At 41.0% G+C, this 17712-nt stretch overlaps 1 protein-coding gene across 1 annotated transcript in view; it reads right to left on the bottom strand.

Moving 5' to 3' along the window:
- Window positions 1–17712, bottom strand: part of CA10 (carbonic anhydrase 10) — a 462952-nt gene that overhangs the window by 96964 nt on the left and 348276 nt on the right. The window contains exon 4 of the mRNA XM_036999163.2: window positions 9081–9266. Within this exon, the coding sequence (XP_036855058.1) occupies window positions 9081–9266 (186 nt within the window). The remainder of the gene's footprint in view (window positions 1–9080; window positions 9267–17712) is intronic.

Genomic DNA, 17712 nt, shown 5'->3' with positions numbered 1-17712 from the left:
GGGGGTTTTAAACAGCTTTATTTTGAATCATACAGCAGCACATCCATGGAATGGCTAGACATCAAATGATTTAATTTTGCAATATTATTATCTAGATTACTTATATTTAATATTACTGAGCTGTGCTTGATGGTTATTGGGGAGAGTGGGTGGGAGGGGAATTATAAACTACAGAAAAGCATGGCTTCTATCCTTAGGTTCTTAATACAACAGTATGATTGCCTTTTCACATTGAGACCAAGGGATCTTTAAGGCATTGCACTTTCTGTTTCAACCTTCCAGTCTTTAATTTCCTGCATTTTGTGTAGTTGGGCACTATTATGATTCTCACATTGGTGGTATACTTGTTGGGGTGATTTTGTGACTTCTAGGTCCATTTCCTCATGATGCTCATCAGTGCTCCTATTTGTAAAATAATCTACCCATGTCTTTGCCTTTTTGAGGTTAACTGTATAAATGTCCCTGTGATGGGGCTCTGCTCACTAAGGCAGGAGAGCTGACTATCAGGCTATACCTGCTGTACTGGGCAACCAACCAGATGATCTACAGGGCCTTTTGAATCTTGGGATTTGATATACAGAGTCAGGAAACTTGGGTTCTGATCCTAATTCTGCCACTGAAACAGGGTGACTTTGGGTAGGTCTCTTGGTCTTTCTGGCATTGGATTTTTCTTTTGTACAGTAAGTGGGTTGCAAGAGGTGACCTCAGTGGGGTCTTCAACAGTGACAGTTTAGATGGGAGCTTGGAGCCGACCGTCCTTCCCAAGAGCAGGAAGCGGGAGATGCGGTCTTTGGGGGAGCTTCTACAAAGTTCAATGAACTGTTGACAGTGGTCAGAGTAGTGGTGATGGGTCATTCTTACTCGGCACCTCCCTTTCCAATCGACTTTATTCCTGTGGCTTTGGAAATGGATAAAAACAGTACAGCTAGTTCACAGACATTTAGAAGTAGTATCCAACCTCTAACTGTAGTGTCACTGGTTGCTAAATAAAGGAAGACCCCACTCAGCACTTGTAAAGCCAGAACAGGGATGATCTCCATGGTGACAGGTTCTAGGCTGAGACTTGATTAAATCCCAGTTAATGACTTTCTTTAATATGGTATAATGTCACACCTCCTTAAAGAACACTCAGGGGGAGATTAGAGTCAAATGGAGAAGGTTAGAGGCTGTCATAATGCCACCCGGGCAGGACCAGGTCAGAATTATGGTGCAGGTTAGGATGGAGTCAGTGAGATAATGAATTGACCTCAGCAAGTTATCTTTAAATGCAGTGTCTTCTCTTGTAGGCTGCCCTGCAGTGTCCATACAGAACTGGCAATCTAGGAAGCTGCTGACTTGATCGGGCAGTCCTTTTCCAGAAGTAATTATAAAAATGTCCAAAGGGGAAACTTCCTATCCTTGGATCAGAGTCATCATCTTCTTGCTGGTATTGTCATAATCTGCCCTATCTCCATCTGGGCTTTTGATCTCTGCTTTGCTACTCGTAGGCTAGTTTGCTCACTCTGAGTGGCTCTGGCAACCCAGAACTTTGGCTTCTGGCCTTGGCAAAGACAGGGTCCCTGGTCTGATCCTGGAAGTAAGTCTGGGGCTGACATAAGGAATCTAAATGAATTTTTCTAGCATGCCAGCTGTCAATCATTCTGTTACTCCTCCCAGGCACTCTGAAGAATTCACTTACATTGTTATCTGTGAATAATTGAACATAAAATGACTAGGACTTCTGTTAACATTGACATTAACTTTACTAGGTTTGCCATTTTGATAATGAAATTTAATTCATGATATACGGGCATCATTGAGGCACTCTGAAAGCCACACTCCTTTAAATTCTCTCCATTTCCTCACTCAGTCTCTTCATTACCTCACTCTATCTCTTCATTCAACAATACCTGCCAAGTGCCCATCATGTGCACAGGGAGATACTAAATAGTACGACCTACTCTGTGACTTCAGGGAATTAACAGTCTGTTTGGGAAGATGGGATCTCCTACTAGATTGCAGGCTGCTTTAAGGTAGCCTCTGTGGCCTGTAAGTCTTCAAATTTCCCCATTGGGCTAGAGCCCAGAGTAGGCAAACAGTCATTATTATGGAGTGTATGGATAAATTCAGGCCTTTATTAAGCAATATCATGAATCAGAAGACATGAGATAAGTCAGTCATTTATTGTCAGGATGCTCTTGGGTCTTAGTTTCCCAGGTAGGAAGGAAATCACCCTAAGGGCAACTACACTGAGCTAGTGTTAAGTGACTAAATGGGAGAATTTATGTCATTGTGCTGTGGAGTTCATTCAGAGTGAAAAGCCACAATCCATGCAGAGAGGACCTGACCTGCAGCAGCCCCTGGCCCCAGTAGTCACATCTCTCTGACCTCTCCTGCCCCATCACTTATACATGAGATCATGCTGCTCCAGCCTGGAATGTCCTTCCCTGAGACATCCCCATGGCAACCTCACAAATGTCATCCTCTCCATTAGACCTACTCTGACCACCCTATTTACACTTGTAACTTATTACCTCTGCTCCTTATTCTCTAAGACCCCTCCCTTTGTTCCCATAGCATCTATCTTATTCTAACTTAGCATATAAACTTACTAATTTATTATGTTTAATATTTTTTATTTGTCTACCACCACAAGACTATAGGCACCTTACCAGCAGGATTACTGTCATTTTACTTAACTGTAGCCCATGGTAGGCACTCCATCAATCTTTGTTAACTGTATGAATGAATGGAAGTGCATGGCGAAGCATATAAACTGTGGCTTGGTGTCAGCAGTGGGATTCTGTATGGGTCTGACTAAGGGCGTGACTAAGTTCTGGATTGCACAGTAATTGATTCAAGTCTGTGCTTCCTTCCTCCTATGGATGTAAAATTCCTCCTTGGTGACATTTAATGAGTGTTCAGCCCTTTTGTGTTCTTTACCACATTTAGGACAGAGCTAAGTCAGAGCCTTTCAAATACATTTTGAACTTCTCAAAGCATACTCCTTTCTCAGAGAAAGCCCAGACCATGTCTCAACAGTTACTGTGAACTGAACCAAACCACTGTTCTTTTCTAGTTTCTGATGGAATTTGATGCTTTGGACAGCCTTTACTGGAACACTCCACCTTTGATTTAAATGAGTGTATAGTCATTGAGAGCAACACACCCAAAATTTCAGGAAAATTGAACATATGTTTTGAATTCCTGGGACACCAATAAGTTGACTGAGTTATTGATACAGTGATTGAATCACTCATTCAACAAACATCAATTAAGCACCTGCTGTATATCAGACACTGTGCTAAGTGCATGGTGGACAAAGAATAGTGAAAAATCGCTTTCTTTAAGGGGCTTACCAAGGTAATTTATTCCTTCATTCAGCAAACATTTATTGATTCTGCTTTCCTATGTCAGGGAGTGTACGAGGTGCTCAGAATACAGCAATGATCAAGATAAAACCTCTATCAAAAGAGAACTATGGTTTCAAAAGAAGTGAAAGAGTTCTAAAATCTATACTGATGGGTAATTTAACAGACTGGGATCAGCAAAATTTTTCTGTAAAAGGCCAGGTAGTAAATATTTTGGCCTTTGTAGGCTACATGTGGTCTCCAGTGCATTTTAAAATTAAAAAAATTTTTTTTAAATAAAAAAATTAAGAAAACAATTTTTTTAGAATAAAAAAATTAAAAAGAAAATTCTGAACAATCCTTTAAAAATGTAAACCATTCTCAGCTACTTGACTGAACTTGGCCCACAGGCTACAGTTTGTGGACTCCTGCAATAGATGAATATACAGGGTTCTCTGGAAGTCAAAGGAGGTGGCATCTTACTGGCTGGGAGAAGGGATGGGGGCTTGGAAAGCTGTATCAGTGGGGCTGGGCTGGTGGGAGGGGAGGGAGATGGAGCAGCATTCAGGGTACCATGTATTATCCATGTATCTGTTATCCTAAACATCCCAATTCTCTTTCCCCCTCATATCTCTTATTGTGCCAATGGAGCAAGCCTGCCAGGAAGTTCCTGCCTCCCAGCGAAGTGCTAATTAGAATCCTGGAGTGCCTCCCCCAAGAGCCATTCAATGCCTGATGGGGCCCTGGTTCTGGGGTATGTGTTCCTCAGCACTTTTCATCCCCTAGCACACTTCAGGACAATTTGGTGTTGCTTATTCCTACAAATTTGTGTTGCTTTAGTGAAACCAGTCTCTCAAGGATGCAAATAATTGATTCCTTGAAGAGGACAAGGCCTGCATTTTCTGTTGTTTAGTCTCAGTTGTTCATGCTGAGATAATCTGTTTTCTCTATTCTGATCCAGACCCACTAACACACACATACACATTTTACATATGACTTTTATTCTTCCCTTTTAATTAAACAAATCTTATCTATATTACCATAGCAACAGCTATGGGCTTTTCTCTCCCTCAGCTGTGTTTGAGCAGAATTAGGGACTCAGGAGGCAGAGGCTTGAAAGGCTGATGTGCTTCCACCCCACCTTCAGAAGCAGCAGCAACTGTGTCAGGCCACACAGCCGTTCATCTGTCTTCTCGTTAATACAATCCCCAAAGAGATATTTCATGATCCCCTTCTGAAACAATCTTCAAAAATAACCTGCATTACATTGTATTATGAATGTATGCATCCATACCAGACTGTGTCCTGCTCAGGTCAGGAGCTGGACTGTGGAGCTCGGCTCACAGGGACAGAGCCATCACCATGTGAAGAGTGGGTAGGTTACAAACAGGAGGACCTGGACACAGGTGGCCCATGGAATGGCTGGTGCAAAGCTCAGTGTGCTTGCTCCCTTACCCTTTGAAAAGAGGCGCTTAAGGAAGGTTTTTAAAATGAGTATTTCCGATTTCCCCTAAATAAGAGTTTTCTTGTCTAGCCTCATGACTGCAACTTAATCCACAGGCATGATTCCTTTCAAATATTATCTTTTGTCTGGTTAATGTATTTTTTTCTTTTCATAAATACCCTACTTTATACCAGACATTAATCTAACCACTTAGACATGATTACCAAGCTAAGGGTCTTACTTATTAAAAACAGTTAATTTTCCCTTCTTTAAAAAAGATCTAGACATTTGAATCCCTGAATATGCTCATTTATCACCAACCCCCAACAAGACATCCAGGAGTTCTCCAGTACGACATGAATAATTTTTATAAGAAAGCAGTTGCTGACTGTGTTGTACATCCACACAGCTTTATAAAACAAAGCAAATGATTACCATCAATTACAATAACCTCACTAGGCAAGACTGCAATTAATCTGCAGCTCTTCAGACAACGGCTGTTGCACTGTGCCAAGGAAAATGCTTGGCATTAATTGACTTATCACGATCAGCAATGATATATGGGGCATATGGCAATGTGGTTATACACTGTCAACAAAATAAACACATGCTCTAGTGCTAGAATGTCTACTGGGTCCTCTCGAAGGACAGCCAAAAACAGAGACCAAAGGTGGCTTTGAAGATAGCACAAAATAAACACAAAATGTTAACCTAAAGGATAGGATACATTTCCTTTAACTGGGGTTAACCTTTGGTAGAATTTGACTCAAGGCAATTAAAGGGAAATCATAGAAATTGTGCCATTTGGGACAACTTGGATGGGCCTATGAGGGTATCATGCTAAGTGAAATAAATCAGATAAAGAAAGACAAATAATATGATTTTGCTTATATGTGGAATCTAAAAAAACAGAACAAATAAAGATAAAAGGAATAGACCCATAAATATTGACAACAGACTGTTGGTTGCCATGGGGAGGGGGCTGGGAGGATGGGTGAAATAAGTGAAGGGGATAAAGAGGTACAAATTTTAAATTATAAAATCAATTAGTCATAGGAATGGAAGTGCAACATAGAGAATATAACTGATAATACTGTAATATCTTGGTATGGGAAATGGTAGTAACTATACTTACTGTAGTAATCAAACCACTATGTTGTACATCTGAAACCACTATAATATTGTATATCAACTTTAAACAAAGGAAATCATGGATTGTGTAGAATTTCAGTAATTTAATACACTAAAAGGTATATTAAGATAACAGTCTACTTGCTCATTAAGGATATGAATCACTTTTATGAAGTCTTCAAATTATATTCCATGCTTAAGTCCAGTGATGGAAATCCACTATTTTCAGAGGCAAACTCATTCTATCAATGGATGGTCCTCATTCTTGGAGTATATATTTAGCTGAATGCTCTCTTTCTAGAACTTCCACCCATTGACCCCAGGTCTTTTCCCTTATACCACAGAGAAGGTGACAATTTTTCTTGCTCACTAAAGTCCTTTAAATATCTCAAAGGTCAATGTTTATCCAACTGCTTTCCACATGACATTGTTTTGGTGCTTCCAACATTTTGATTTCTTGCACCTAAACCCACACCAGTTTATAGACCACTCACCCTGAGACCACTCATACTGAGGGGCTCAGAAAGAAATGGGATATACCGATGAGGTCTACACAGTTAGAGGTAAAACGGCTAATGCTCAACCTTGCCTCGGGGCATCGGATCTCTGTGTGGCTATCCTGCATGGGAGGCTCTTCTCCAAATTTCATCGGTCTAGGCAGCACCCCTGCTTTGCCATTTCCAGGGTCCAATTACCACTGGGGGCCCCTTTTATATTTTTGTACAGTATGACTTTGCTGATTAAGTCCTCATTGTTTAGAAAACAGATAATTCAAGCAGAGCCTGAGATGAAAATGGCACAGTGGTCACTAACCAAAATCTCTTGGAGAAATTTTTACAAATGTGTATACCTGGACCCCACTCCTGGAGACTATGATTCAAATGCTTTGGGGAAGGACTCAAATGTAAATATTTTGACAATGTTTCCCAGTTAATTCTGATTTGCAACTCTTTTGCTTTCTTCACTGAGAACACATGATGACATACTATTGAGTGAGGGCTTCACAATCTAATCATCAACCTCTCCTGGGAGCTTTACAAACGCAGATCCCTGGGAGGGCCGGATACCTGTGGTCTGGGGTAGGTCTAGGAAAATTAATACACTGAGAGATCAAACTGGCATATGTTTCCCTTAAGGATTTTGGAAACACTCATTTACTTAGAAATTGTAGTTTGTATACAAATTACAAAGCACCCTTATTACATATCAAATAAAGCAACTCTAAGGAATTGTGCAATGCAAAGATTTTAGCCAAGTGACCATCTATATTTTTTCACCATTCATTTAATAAAATCATTTATAAATTCATTTTTACTTTGAAGTGATATTGTAATAAGCAATGAAATCTAACAGTTCAGTGAGGGAGAAAAAGAAATAACAGCAAACACAAATACAATAGCAAGTAAGTTAATGAATAAAATAATTACAAATAGAAAACTAACATATATTTAAAAAGAAAGAGTTTATCTAATTTAGAATATTCTCTAATTCAGACTGCAGTCCCCAGTCTTTCAGTCTTTCTCAATTCATGAGTTTTTGGCCTGCTTTCCTCATACTCTGGTTCAGGATCTGCAACTCTTGGGCGTTTCTCATCACGGTGTCTCTGGCTTCTTCTCCTACAGATCCAGGAAGCAGACATCTTCCCGCTCAACCCTGTTCACTAGGCAGCCATTGCTAACAGATCCCAAATGAAATCTACATGCAGCTTCCCCAGGACACAATGCCCTGACACACCTTCATGCCTTTTTTGTCCCTCATTTCCTGCTTTATCTTTGTTGTCTATCAACTATTGAGTATGTTGGGTGCTCCTCAGACGTGGAATTCCCCTTAATTTTCAAAATAACCTTGAGAGGTGTCTAACTCCTCCTGTTAGAAGGATCAGGTAACCATCTCAAGATCACACAAGCAGTGTGTATCAAAGCAGGATGTACAAATTCAGGTTCTCTGACTCCAAAGCTGATCCCTTAAAATAGTTCTGCATTGCCTCTCCTCCCAGCCCAGTACAAAAGGCACTGCCTCTGCAGAGCTCCTCCAGACCCCTCTGCATAAACTTTGTCACTTTGTCCTTGGAGTTGGCCAGGGCCTTTGTACATTTCTATTACAGCATGACATTGTACTTTAATGATTTGAATATAGCACGATTTGAGGTCCTCTGCAGTAGGATCTCTCTCTCTTCTTTTCAAGTCCCTATATCCCTCGTACCTAGAGTGCCTAGGTAGGTTCTCAGTTGATCCATTTTGAACAGTCATTAAAATCTGGCCACTGCACTCAGTAAGGTTGTGGCTCTCTTATCATATGAAAAACAATGCCAGGTTTAAACATGATCTTGATTAAAAAAATTAAAATGCCCACATTGATAATGAAACACATACTTCTGTTATTTCAAAGCCTTCTTGACATCAGTTAGTGAGGACTCTTAAACAGAAACCTAGTTATAGGATATTTGGCATATAAAGCCCCCTGACCCCTGTTGATATGATAACCACCCTCAAGTGTAAGAGCAGTAAAACAGGTCAAATTAACTACATCCTGCTTGTCAAATGTCAGAACACAGGTGACAGTTTAAACTATAGTTCTCATCCTATAATTGAAACTGTGGCTTTGCACGTTGCTGTGGCCTGAGTTCCATCTGGGTTGATGGCACACAGTGACACTCACTTTAATGGTGGCATATAGTGACATTTCCATTCTGCAGAAAGTCAGGCAAACTACTTGGCTGCCTGACATTTATTTTACAGTAAGTTGTAGTTTACTTTTTTGTGCAAATAAGACCCATTCTACCAGAAGGAAGAATTGTGGAATCTGTGTTATCATATGTGATATACGGGAGGCTGCTTGCCTAGATAGGTGAAAATGAAGATGTACATGAAAGGTGAGGGCCTGGGGTTGAAATAATGCTCCAGGGATTTCTTAGCGCATGAATCAAAAGAGAACTATGCCAATGTCCCAGAAGGGAATATCCAGTCTCATTGCAGCCTTCCCTGGAAAACACTGGAAGCTCGCCATAGACTTCCATGTTAACTTGCAAAAGACAGGTGGAGAAAGGAGGCATGGGCTTTCTCATTTCATAGGTTTAAGAGAAAACTTTCCATCTGTTATATATGTACCTTGGATATAAATAGGCATTAAATCTTATAATTGGCACTTCACATTAGCACTTCAACAGCTCCACATACCTCCCCAGAGAAGGCCTGTCCGTTGAGGAGGTGCTCCGATCCCTGGCTGTCCTCACTCCCGAAGTGTAGCCGGATCTCCTCCAGCCGGTGGCTGTATGTCATGGGCCCTCCTGATATGTTGACCAAGTGCTCCTTGTCCAGGCGCAGGGACACGTGTCTCCCAGTGTTGTACATGGTCCCACTGACCTACAAGGCAAAGAGCAGCAGGTCAGCATTTCTCACCAAACCCAGTGTGGTGCTAAGACCAATATCGCTTGCCTATTCTTGATGGGGACACATTAGGCTAAACCCACAAGTGGAGTAGGAAGTGGCAGCTTCCCAGAGAGCATTCCTGTCCTATCTGGTTTGTGAGGCATAAACCGCTTTCTCATTTGGGAATTTGAGGTTGGAACTCAAAGGAGACTTCAGCAACTGTGGCTGAAGTTTTGGACATTGTATTGTACCTTATATTAACTTGTCCCTCTTACCACAAATATTCGGAATGTAGAGGTGCTGCAAAAGTTAAAATCTCATATGTGAGACAATGAAGAAAGCAGTTAGTGGGGGAGAGATGCTGCAACGGCGAGAGACAAGAAAGCCCCAGTGGGCTGACAGGGGCATACCCTGGTGGCAGACCTCAGAAAACATATGCACCTCCTCATCTGAAGTCTGAAGTCTCCAGTGTCCACTCTGGTGTGTCTTGTGTCCCCCTCTCTCACCTCTGCAAGCAGACACTGCATAGAATGAGAGCCCTGATCCTTTGTCGTAGCTTGTGGCTTCAGTGCTAAGCTAAAGAGATTCACACAAGCTTCCCATTCCCCTTCCTCACTCCCGATTCCATCTTGCTTTAGTCCCTGCAAGCTGCTAATCATCCTGCTTAGCATTTCATTTCCTTCTGTCCTTTTGAAACTTGATATGCAGCTTCATTTTCCTGACTAGGCCCTTAGCACATGGCAACACTGGTTTCTAGAATGCTGATTCTCACCAGTGACTCTACTCTCTTGATTTCCTGGGTTGACTTGGCTCTTGGAGCAGATGGAACGCTTAAGGGAAATTTTGAATGGGTCTGGATGGAATTCTTCTGGGCTACTGGATGCTCAGCTGGGATTGTCTGGCTCTTACTCTGACTCTTTTAGGCCCAGCCTTCTGCTCTGGGGATTCCTTAAGGGCTTCATGTAACTTCTGGTGCCTTCATTAAACTTGGTTCTCATATATTTTATAGCCTTTTCTTTATTCATTAGCCTCCCTGCTCTTCTGCCTTTCTCACACCAGTCTTACGAACAATCAGTTAGCTCTGTAGTTTGCTCACTGTAGCAGAGACAGGAACGCTCATCAAATACTCCATTGACTTGTTATTTCATCATCTTGCTGTAAGGTAGAGCCCATGTGACTGGTGCCGGCCATGGGCTGTGAGGGGACATGACAAGTGTCACTTCCAGCCTATAATAGTGAAAAGCTTATGCACAAATGTTCAGTCTCTCTCTTCCTCTGCTACATCAAGCAATGGGTATTTGTGGAAACATGTAAATGTGGTACCACTACAAGATGGAGCCGGTGTCAGCCTGGGTCCCTGGCAGATAATGTACAGATGGCAAAAATGACCAGAATTCTTCCCCTCCCTAACTGAAGATCTTATAAGTGACTTTGTAGCTGCTCTCACCAAGATAGGGGTCTATGTCTCCATCCCTTGAATCTGGATTGGGCTTGTCATTTGCTTTGGTTGATAGCATGTAGTGAATACAACATGTGAGTTCTGCGGGTGGGCCTTTACAGGCCTTGCATACTTCCTCACTCCTTCTTGGAAACTTGAGACATGCCTGGGCTAGCCTGCTGGAGGATGACACCATAGTGAGGAGAGCCATCCTAGGCTATCCATTCCATGGCTGATCTACCAGTTGACTGGCTCAGCCAAGATCAGCTTAGCCTGACACAGACTATAAGAACTTCCCATAGATGCAAAGTCTTGGGAGCTAAATAATTGTTTGTTTTAAGTCCCTAAGTTTTGGGGTAGTTCGTTATGTAGCAAAAGCTAACTGATATACACTAAGTCAATTACCTGCTCTTCCCTGTGAATATGGAACTATCAGCAGAACTCTGTTGAGCACCTGGCAGTGCAGAGTACCTGAACTGGGAAGTCACATGGGGCCCAGAGAATCAATCTGCTATGCAGCCAAAGAGTGAGACCAGAGAGAGAGAGAGACAGAGATGGAGATGGAGACAGTGACAACTGGAGACATAACCACTTGACCTCAGAAACCATTTGTACCTCCTCGTACCAGTTCCTTCATGAGGTCTGAGCCGTAACTTCTCAGATACTTTATATCTTACCAATAAATCCCTTTTTTTAAAGTTATGTATTCCTTGTAACAAAATGATCCATCAAAGACTCTACTCATATTCTCCAGTCTCAAACAAATAAATGTTTAGTCAGTATGAGATGATGAAGACTCATCGCCTTTTCATGCCCCACCTCATGACCTTTTTTGTAGTAAAATGGTTAGAGATAGTTCATCTTTGACATTTGCATCCATCTTTAGGCAAAATTTGCCTTTTCTAATTATTAAGATAATATACAGGCATTATGTAGGGTTAGAAAGATATAGAACAGCTCAAGGAAATAAAAATCAACCACAATTCCACAATTACCCAATAATGACCACTAATGTTTTGGTATATATACTCTTTAGACTCATAGCTATTTAAATCCATATTTTAATGAGATAATTTTATATGTGAATAGATAAGTAGACAATGATTTCTCACACACATATGTATATATTTGTGATTATATATCATATATAATAATGTATATTAAATAGAACATACTAATATATGGTATACATAATATGCATTTATTATATATTACTAATACCCATTAACGCATAATACTAGCATTAATGTATATCAATATATTAATATATACTAATATATACATTAGTATATATAAATACATAATAGTAATTAATATTATTAAATAATACAATACAGTAAATACAATATTATATATATTTTCACTAACATGACTCTATCCAGGTCATTATTCTTTTGCACTATCACTTTGAAATAGCTGCATACTATTTCACTGTAAAAATGTACAATTTATTGAATCTTTACATTCCCTCCACTTTTTCACTGTTGTAAAAAAAATACTGTAATGAGCATCCTTATGGTTAAATATTTTTTTAACATAGAGTTATTTCATTAGGCAAGTTTTGGGTCAAATGGTGTACACATTATCACAGTGCTTACTATCTACTGACAATTCCATCTGCCATGGAGAGTAGATCCCAGAGACAGGCTGGGCCTCTAATTTTCTTCAAATGACATTAAGAACACAACCAGCAGCATCCATGGGCACCTATGGTTTTGCAAGGCAGCCTAAGAGGAGCTGCTCTGCATTCTTACAGGGTGTATGCTCTGTCCCATTGGGCAAATATCTTGGGCTTCCCTGAACTTATTGATATCCTTTCATATGTAAACGCAGACATCAAATGTTCCTAAGAAAACTGTTGCCCACTGAAGTAAGGCAGTGACCATGTCAAATGCTTGTCCGCATATTCCCAGTAGTTAGAAAGCACACTGGCACATACAAGATGAAAGAATCAAGGACTCATGTGCCAAAAGATTCCCAATCTGCCTCTTGGTGACCCTAGCTGGTTAGTTAATTTCTTAAAGCCTTAGTTTTCTTAACTGTAGAGATGGGAACATTTCTCCCATGAAAATGAGGGATAAAAAGTTATAAGCATACAGAAAACATCAAAATAATAGAAGTAAATGCTTCCTTATTAATAATTACTTTAAGTATAAATGGATTCTGCATATACAGGGTACCCGGAGTAGATTGAAAGCAGAGTGGTGGTTACTGGGGGGCTGCAGGCAGAGAGGAATGGACAAGTATTGCTTAATGAACATAGAGTTTCAGTTTCGCAAGATGAAAAAATTTCTGGAGATGGATAGGGTGATGCTTGCACAACAATGTGAATGTACTTAATAGTATAGAGATGTATACTTACAACTGGTTAAGGAGGTAAATTTTATATGTGTATTTTACCACAATGAAAAAATTGAGAAAAACTTCCCTCCTGAATTTGTTGTGAGAATTAAATAAATATTGCATGTAATGGTCAAACATTTTTTACTCCCTTCCTTCCTTTTGAGTCATTGCTTGGATGCCCAGCTGATGCTGAGGGACCCATGTGGATCTTCTCTATTTCCCAGAGCCCGGTGGAATATAGTGTTGCCTGCTAAATGTCACGATGAAGAACTTTAACTGACATGCATTGTGACGATTCACTTGCTTTTCATTTCAGATGTTAAAGCATCAGACACAGAAAACATCCAAGATCATTTGGAAGGACATAAAGCCAACACAAAACCAGGGTGATCAGGACTGAGCCACTGTGCCTTCTAGTTCTTCTGCTCCACTTCCAGACCCCTTCTGCCTACATGGCTCTATCTTCATGCATGGATGCCTGCATTCATTTTTTCAGTCATTCAGAAAATATTCAAAGTACCTGACTGTGTGCTAGGAGCTGGGGGCAGTATGGTGAGTAAAGTCAGGCCCTGTCCCCGCCCTCATGGAGTTCACACTCTCATTAGGTAGAAACCAGAGTGGAGGAAAGAGTTCTGGGGAATACATCCAAAATTCTACCATTTGCCGATGTGTGCCTACAATTAGATGCAATAACCCTTTATCCCCACTCCTTCCCTAGACAGTGAAATAACACTAATTTGTATTAATCAAAAAAAGCTCTGTAGCCAGGGTATGGTTTGTTGCACTTTAATTTAAAAAATAAAGGCTTGACAACATTATGTATGTTACCTAACGGTACATCTGCCTTGTAGTAATTAACATTGTCGCAGTGTCATTTTAACTGTAATGCTAATTGCTGTGTTTCCGATGAACTACTTTGGCACACAGCATGTTGGAAAAAGTTGTATTTTGCAGACCAGGAAAGAGGGAACAGAGAAGTCGAAGCTGCGGGAGATATCCAGACTGCCTTGGGCTGCCTCACAGTTTTTCTTTTTGTTTTATTTTAATCCACAGCCAAATGAGGTGAGAGATGAAGGTGAAGCCCACTTGACAAATGAGGGAAATAGTGAGGGTGGTGGAGGCTCAGTGACTTATCCAGGATCATACAGCTGGCGGTGGGGGCTAACTCAGGTCTTCTGATTCCAAGTCTAATGATCTTGATGTGAGCAAATGTATCTCAGCTCATTTCAGATGGAAACTATGTTGGGGATTTTCATTTCTTCTTCGGTCTGTGAATGCTGTGTTTGGACAGCTGCAGAGGTGGTGGATTCTTTGGGAGGAAAAGAGAGGACTGAAATGGACATTCGCTGCTCAAGTTCATCTGGAGAAACCTGAAGGTCAGAGAAGTCCCTGGGTTTCTTTACTTCACACATTTACACTGGTTTGAAACTGGGGGGAGCTCTGTATATTGAGGGAAGAGGTAACAGGTGTTCCACGGATTGTACGTCAATCAATATTATCTTTATAACCTGAAACCATCTAAAAGCAATGTGTTCTTTTGCAAAGCTACCTCCAGTTTAATCATTTTGTAAAATTTTATGTTTTTGTATAGCAAATACAGAGCTTTGCAGCAGCTCATGATTAGCCGGGACCTCTTATGAATGGACTCATCTCTTTTATCCTGGTGACACTGCTGTGTTAGAGGAAAATAACTTCAGTGTATTTTTAGGGGAAGGAGTGCTTTCATTCTTTGACGTTGGTAATGATCCTATTCATAAAAGCTGCCATCTTGGTTTGAACCCTTACTTTGTGTTGGATATGGTGCTAAGTTCTCAACTTGAACTTAATTAATCCTCACAATTTTTTCCTCACTAAACCCAGCACCAAACACAGTGTGGCACCTAGACCCATGCCATTTGCTCCCTCTTGGTTGGGAAGATTGGACTAATCCCACTTGTGCAGGGAGGCCTCCCACAGGGCAAGCCTGTCCTGCCAGGCCTCTGTGGTAATTTCCTACCTAGAGGCAAATGTCCAGTCCACAATGGGGGAGCCCGGGTTTGACCTCACATATCTCTGGCTCTAAAGCCTGTACTTTTAACCACTGGAAATTATTAGATTACACAGCTGACTACCTAGCAATGCAAGATGACAAGTTGTCTTCAAATACAGGTTGCCAGTGTAATAACTCCAAAGTGGCTTAGAGTTGAGGGTGTTTGGGATTATTTGTTGTATTATTCAGGATTCTCCAGGGAAACAGAATAAATAGGATGTGTACATACACATAGAAAGAGATTTATTTTAAGGAGGTGGCATGCATGACTATGGAGGCTGGCAAATCCACAATCTGCAGGGTGGCCTGGCAGGCTGGAGGACCAGAGACGAGCCGATGCTGCCAAGTCTTAATGCCACCTGCTGTAGAATTCCTCCTCACTCTTGGAAGGCCGGACTTGTGTGCTTGGGAGGATTTCAACCGATTGTGCAAGACCCACCCACATTATGGAGGCCAGTCTGCTTTATTCAAAGTCTACTAATTTATATGTTTATCTCATCTGAAACACTTTTACAGAAACATCCAGGATAATGTTTGACCAAATATCTGGATATTGAGGCCCACTCAATTTAACATAAAACCAGTACACTTGTCTTCAAATCCCATTTGCTTTCTTTACTATATCTTATTTAAACAGCTTTTAACCAAACAGTTGTGCTGAGGCCATACACAACAGGTTGATATATGTAATATACATTATATGTTTTCTACATTGCATCATTAAAACTTCAGCTGTACTAAAACTGTTCAATAAATCTGTTACATGGAAGGAGAGCCAGTTTGAAATAATGTATGCCTGAATGATAGAACAATTATAAAGAAACAATTTAAATTTTCTTGTCAAAAGCAATATGCCCAGCAAGGCAAATTTATCCTTGAGTCTAGATGGGACCTCAGAAACAATTCTGGTGGAAGTCCCTCATGTTGTCTAAATTCCAATTTCCAGACTAGAAAAGATTAAAAAAAGAAAGAAGGTATATCCTTTTTAAAAGACCCAATTCACAAGATACATATATATTCAGGACCTTTCAGTTTAATGGAGATAGCTCTTCTGGGCTGACGTGTACTGTGGACAGCTAAGCATGAGTAAGACTTACCTTTGGTAATTCCAAATGATTCAGTAAGTAGTTCCTTGTCTGATGGGATACAAAGCTTAGGTGAGGTTTCCATTATATTGTCTCTTAAGGCAATCTGACCTAAAACTCCTCTACATACTCAGAAATAATTCCTCACAACTGAAATGTTACCCTACCTACAGAGTAGCTGGGAGGGAAGGGAATCTCAATTATATAACGGAAGAGATAGTCATCTGACTTGTGCCAGAGCTACCTGCATTCTCAACACAGCTGCTTAGCAAAGGCAGGGTGCAGGGACCCACAAACTTTGAGGACTTACTCTCAGTTGAGGAAACTAGAACAGATAGTCTAGAACTCTACTCAAGGTACAAGGGAAGCAAGCGAGGGGATCAGAGCTCACAAGAAGTCTCTTTGACCCAAGCTCATGGTCTTCCCACTGTCTCTGACAGCAACTTCAAACCCACCAATGAGAAGCTGCACCGTATTTCTCAGCGGCCCTGTAAATCTCAGAAATGTAATGACGGTCATTATATTTATTTTTTTTCTACATGGAGCTGGCACCATGGACCCTCTTCACTCCTAACATAGTGCTGACATTCTTGCCTTTAGGATATAGTCTTATTCAGCAGATTGTCTTTTACCATAATTCGGGCGGACACATTGGGCTAACTGACGTAACCGTAATAGCCACGATGAACGGCAGTGACTGTAGTATATGTCAGGCCTTGTACTGAGCACTTTCACATACATTATCTCACTGAGTCCTTACACTGCACATGTGAGGGAGGTGTTACTACCCATTCTCTACAGAGGAGGAGATAGAAGCTCAAAGAGGTTAAATGACTCTATCTAAAGCTTCTCAGTTAGAAATCAGCAGAGCCAGAATTCCAGGCTAGACCTGTTTGATTTCAAATCCTATAGCTCTTAAAAGAGAAATCAGAGGTTTGTAGAAAGAGCATAGGGAAAATCATGTAACTTACAAGGAGCTTCTAGGACTGGGGATAAATCCTTAAAGCCAAAATGTGGTGTCCCCATGGATATGCCAGATTGTGTTTAATTTGGTCAGCCTGCCCTGAGTTCCTTGGTGGAAGTTTCTAGATAGGAGGCAGCAGAGGAAATCCAAGTCCCCACTTGCTGGGATTTGAGAGGTGGGTCACACCTGTCTATCCCAGTGTTGACTTAGCAATTGGTGGCTAAGCCCCTGATGTTAGTTCAGAGCCCAGAGGGGTTAGTGAAGAAGGTCCAACAGCCATGTCATATGAATTAGGTCTCCTTTCTTTGCAACTGAGGTGTCCTATTATATGTCTCTGATTGCTCTGCTGAGGTGTGTAATAGGTCTTCTTTGAATGTAACTAGTGAGCCTAAGAGATTTTAGAATACCACTTAGTCTAGGTTCCTGCAGAGTGGCTGGAGATGCTGAAGGGCTGATTGTAAAGGCTGAATGTGAGAAGCTGGTGGGCTGCCTGCCCACATGGGCATGCTGGAGGCATCACTGCAGGAATAAACAATGTGGCAGGGATGACTGGAGCCGAATCATCAGTCTCACTGCAGTGT

This window comes from Manis javanica, chromosome 4, assembly GCF_040802235.1.
Source record: "Manis javanica isolate MJ-LG chromosome 4, MJ_LKY, whole genome shotgun sequence".
Taxonomy (NCBI): domain Eukaryota; kingdom Metazoa; phylum Chordata; class Mammalia; order Pholidota; family Manidae; genus Manis; species Manis javanica.
Note: the sequence above shows the minus strand (reverse complement) of the source record. Positions and strands in the feature narration are given on the sequence as shown.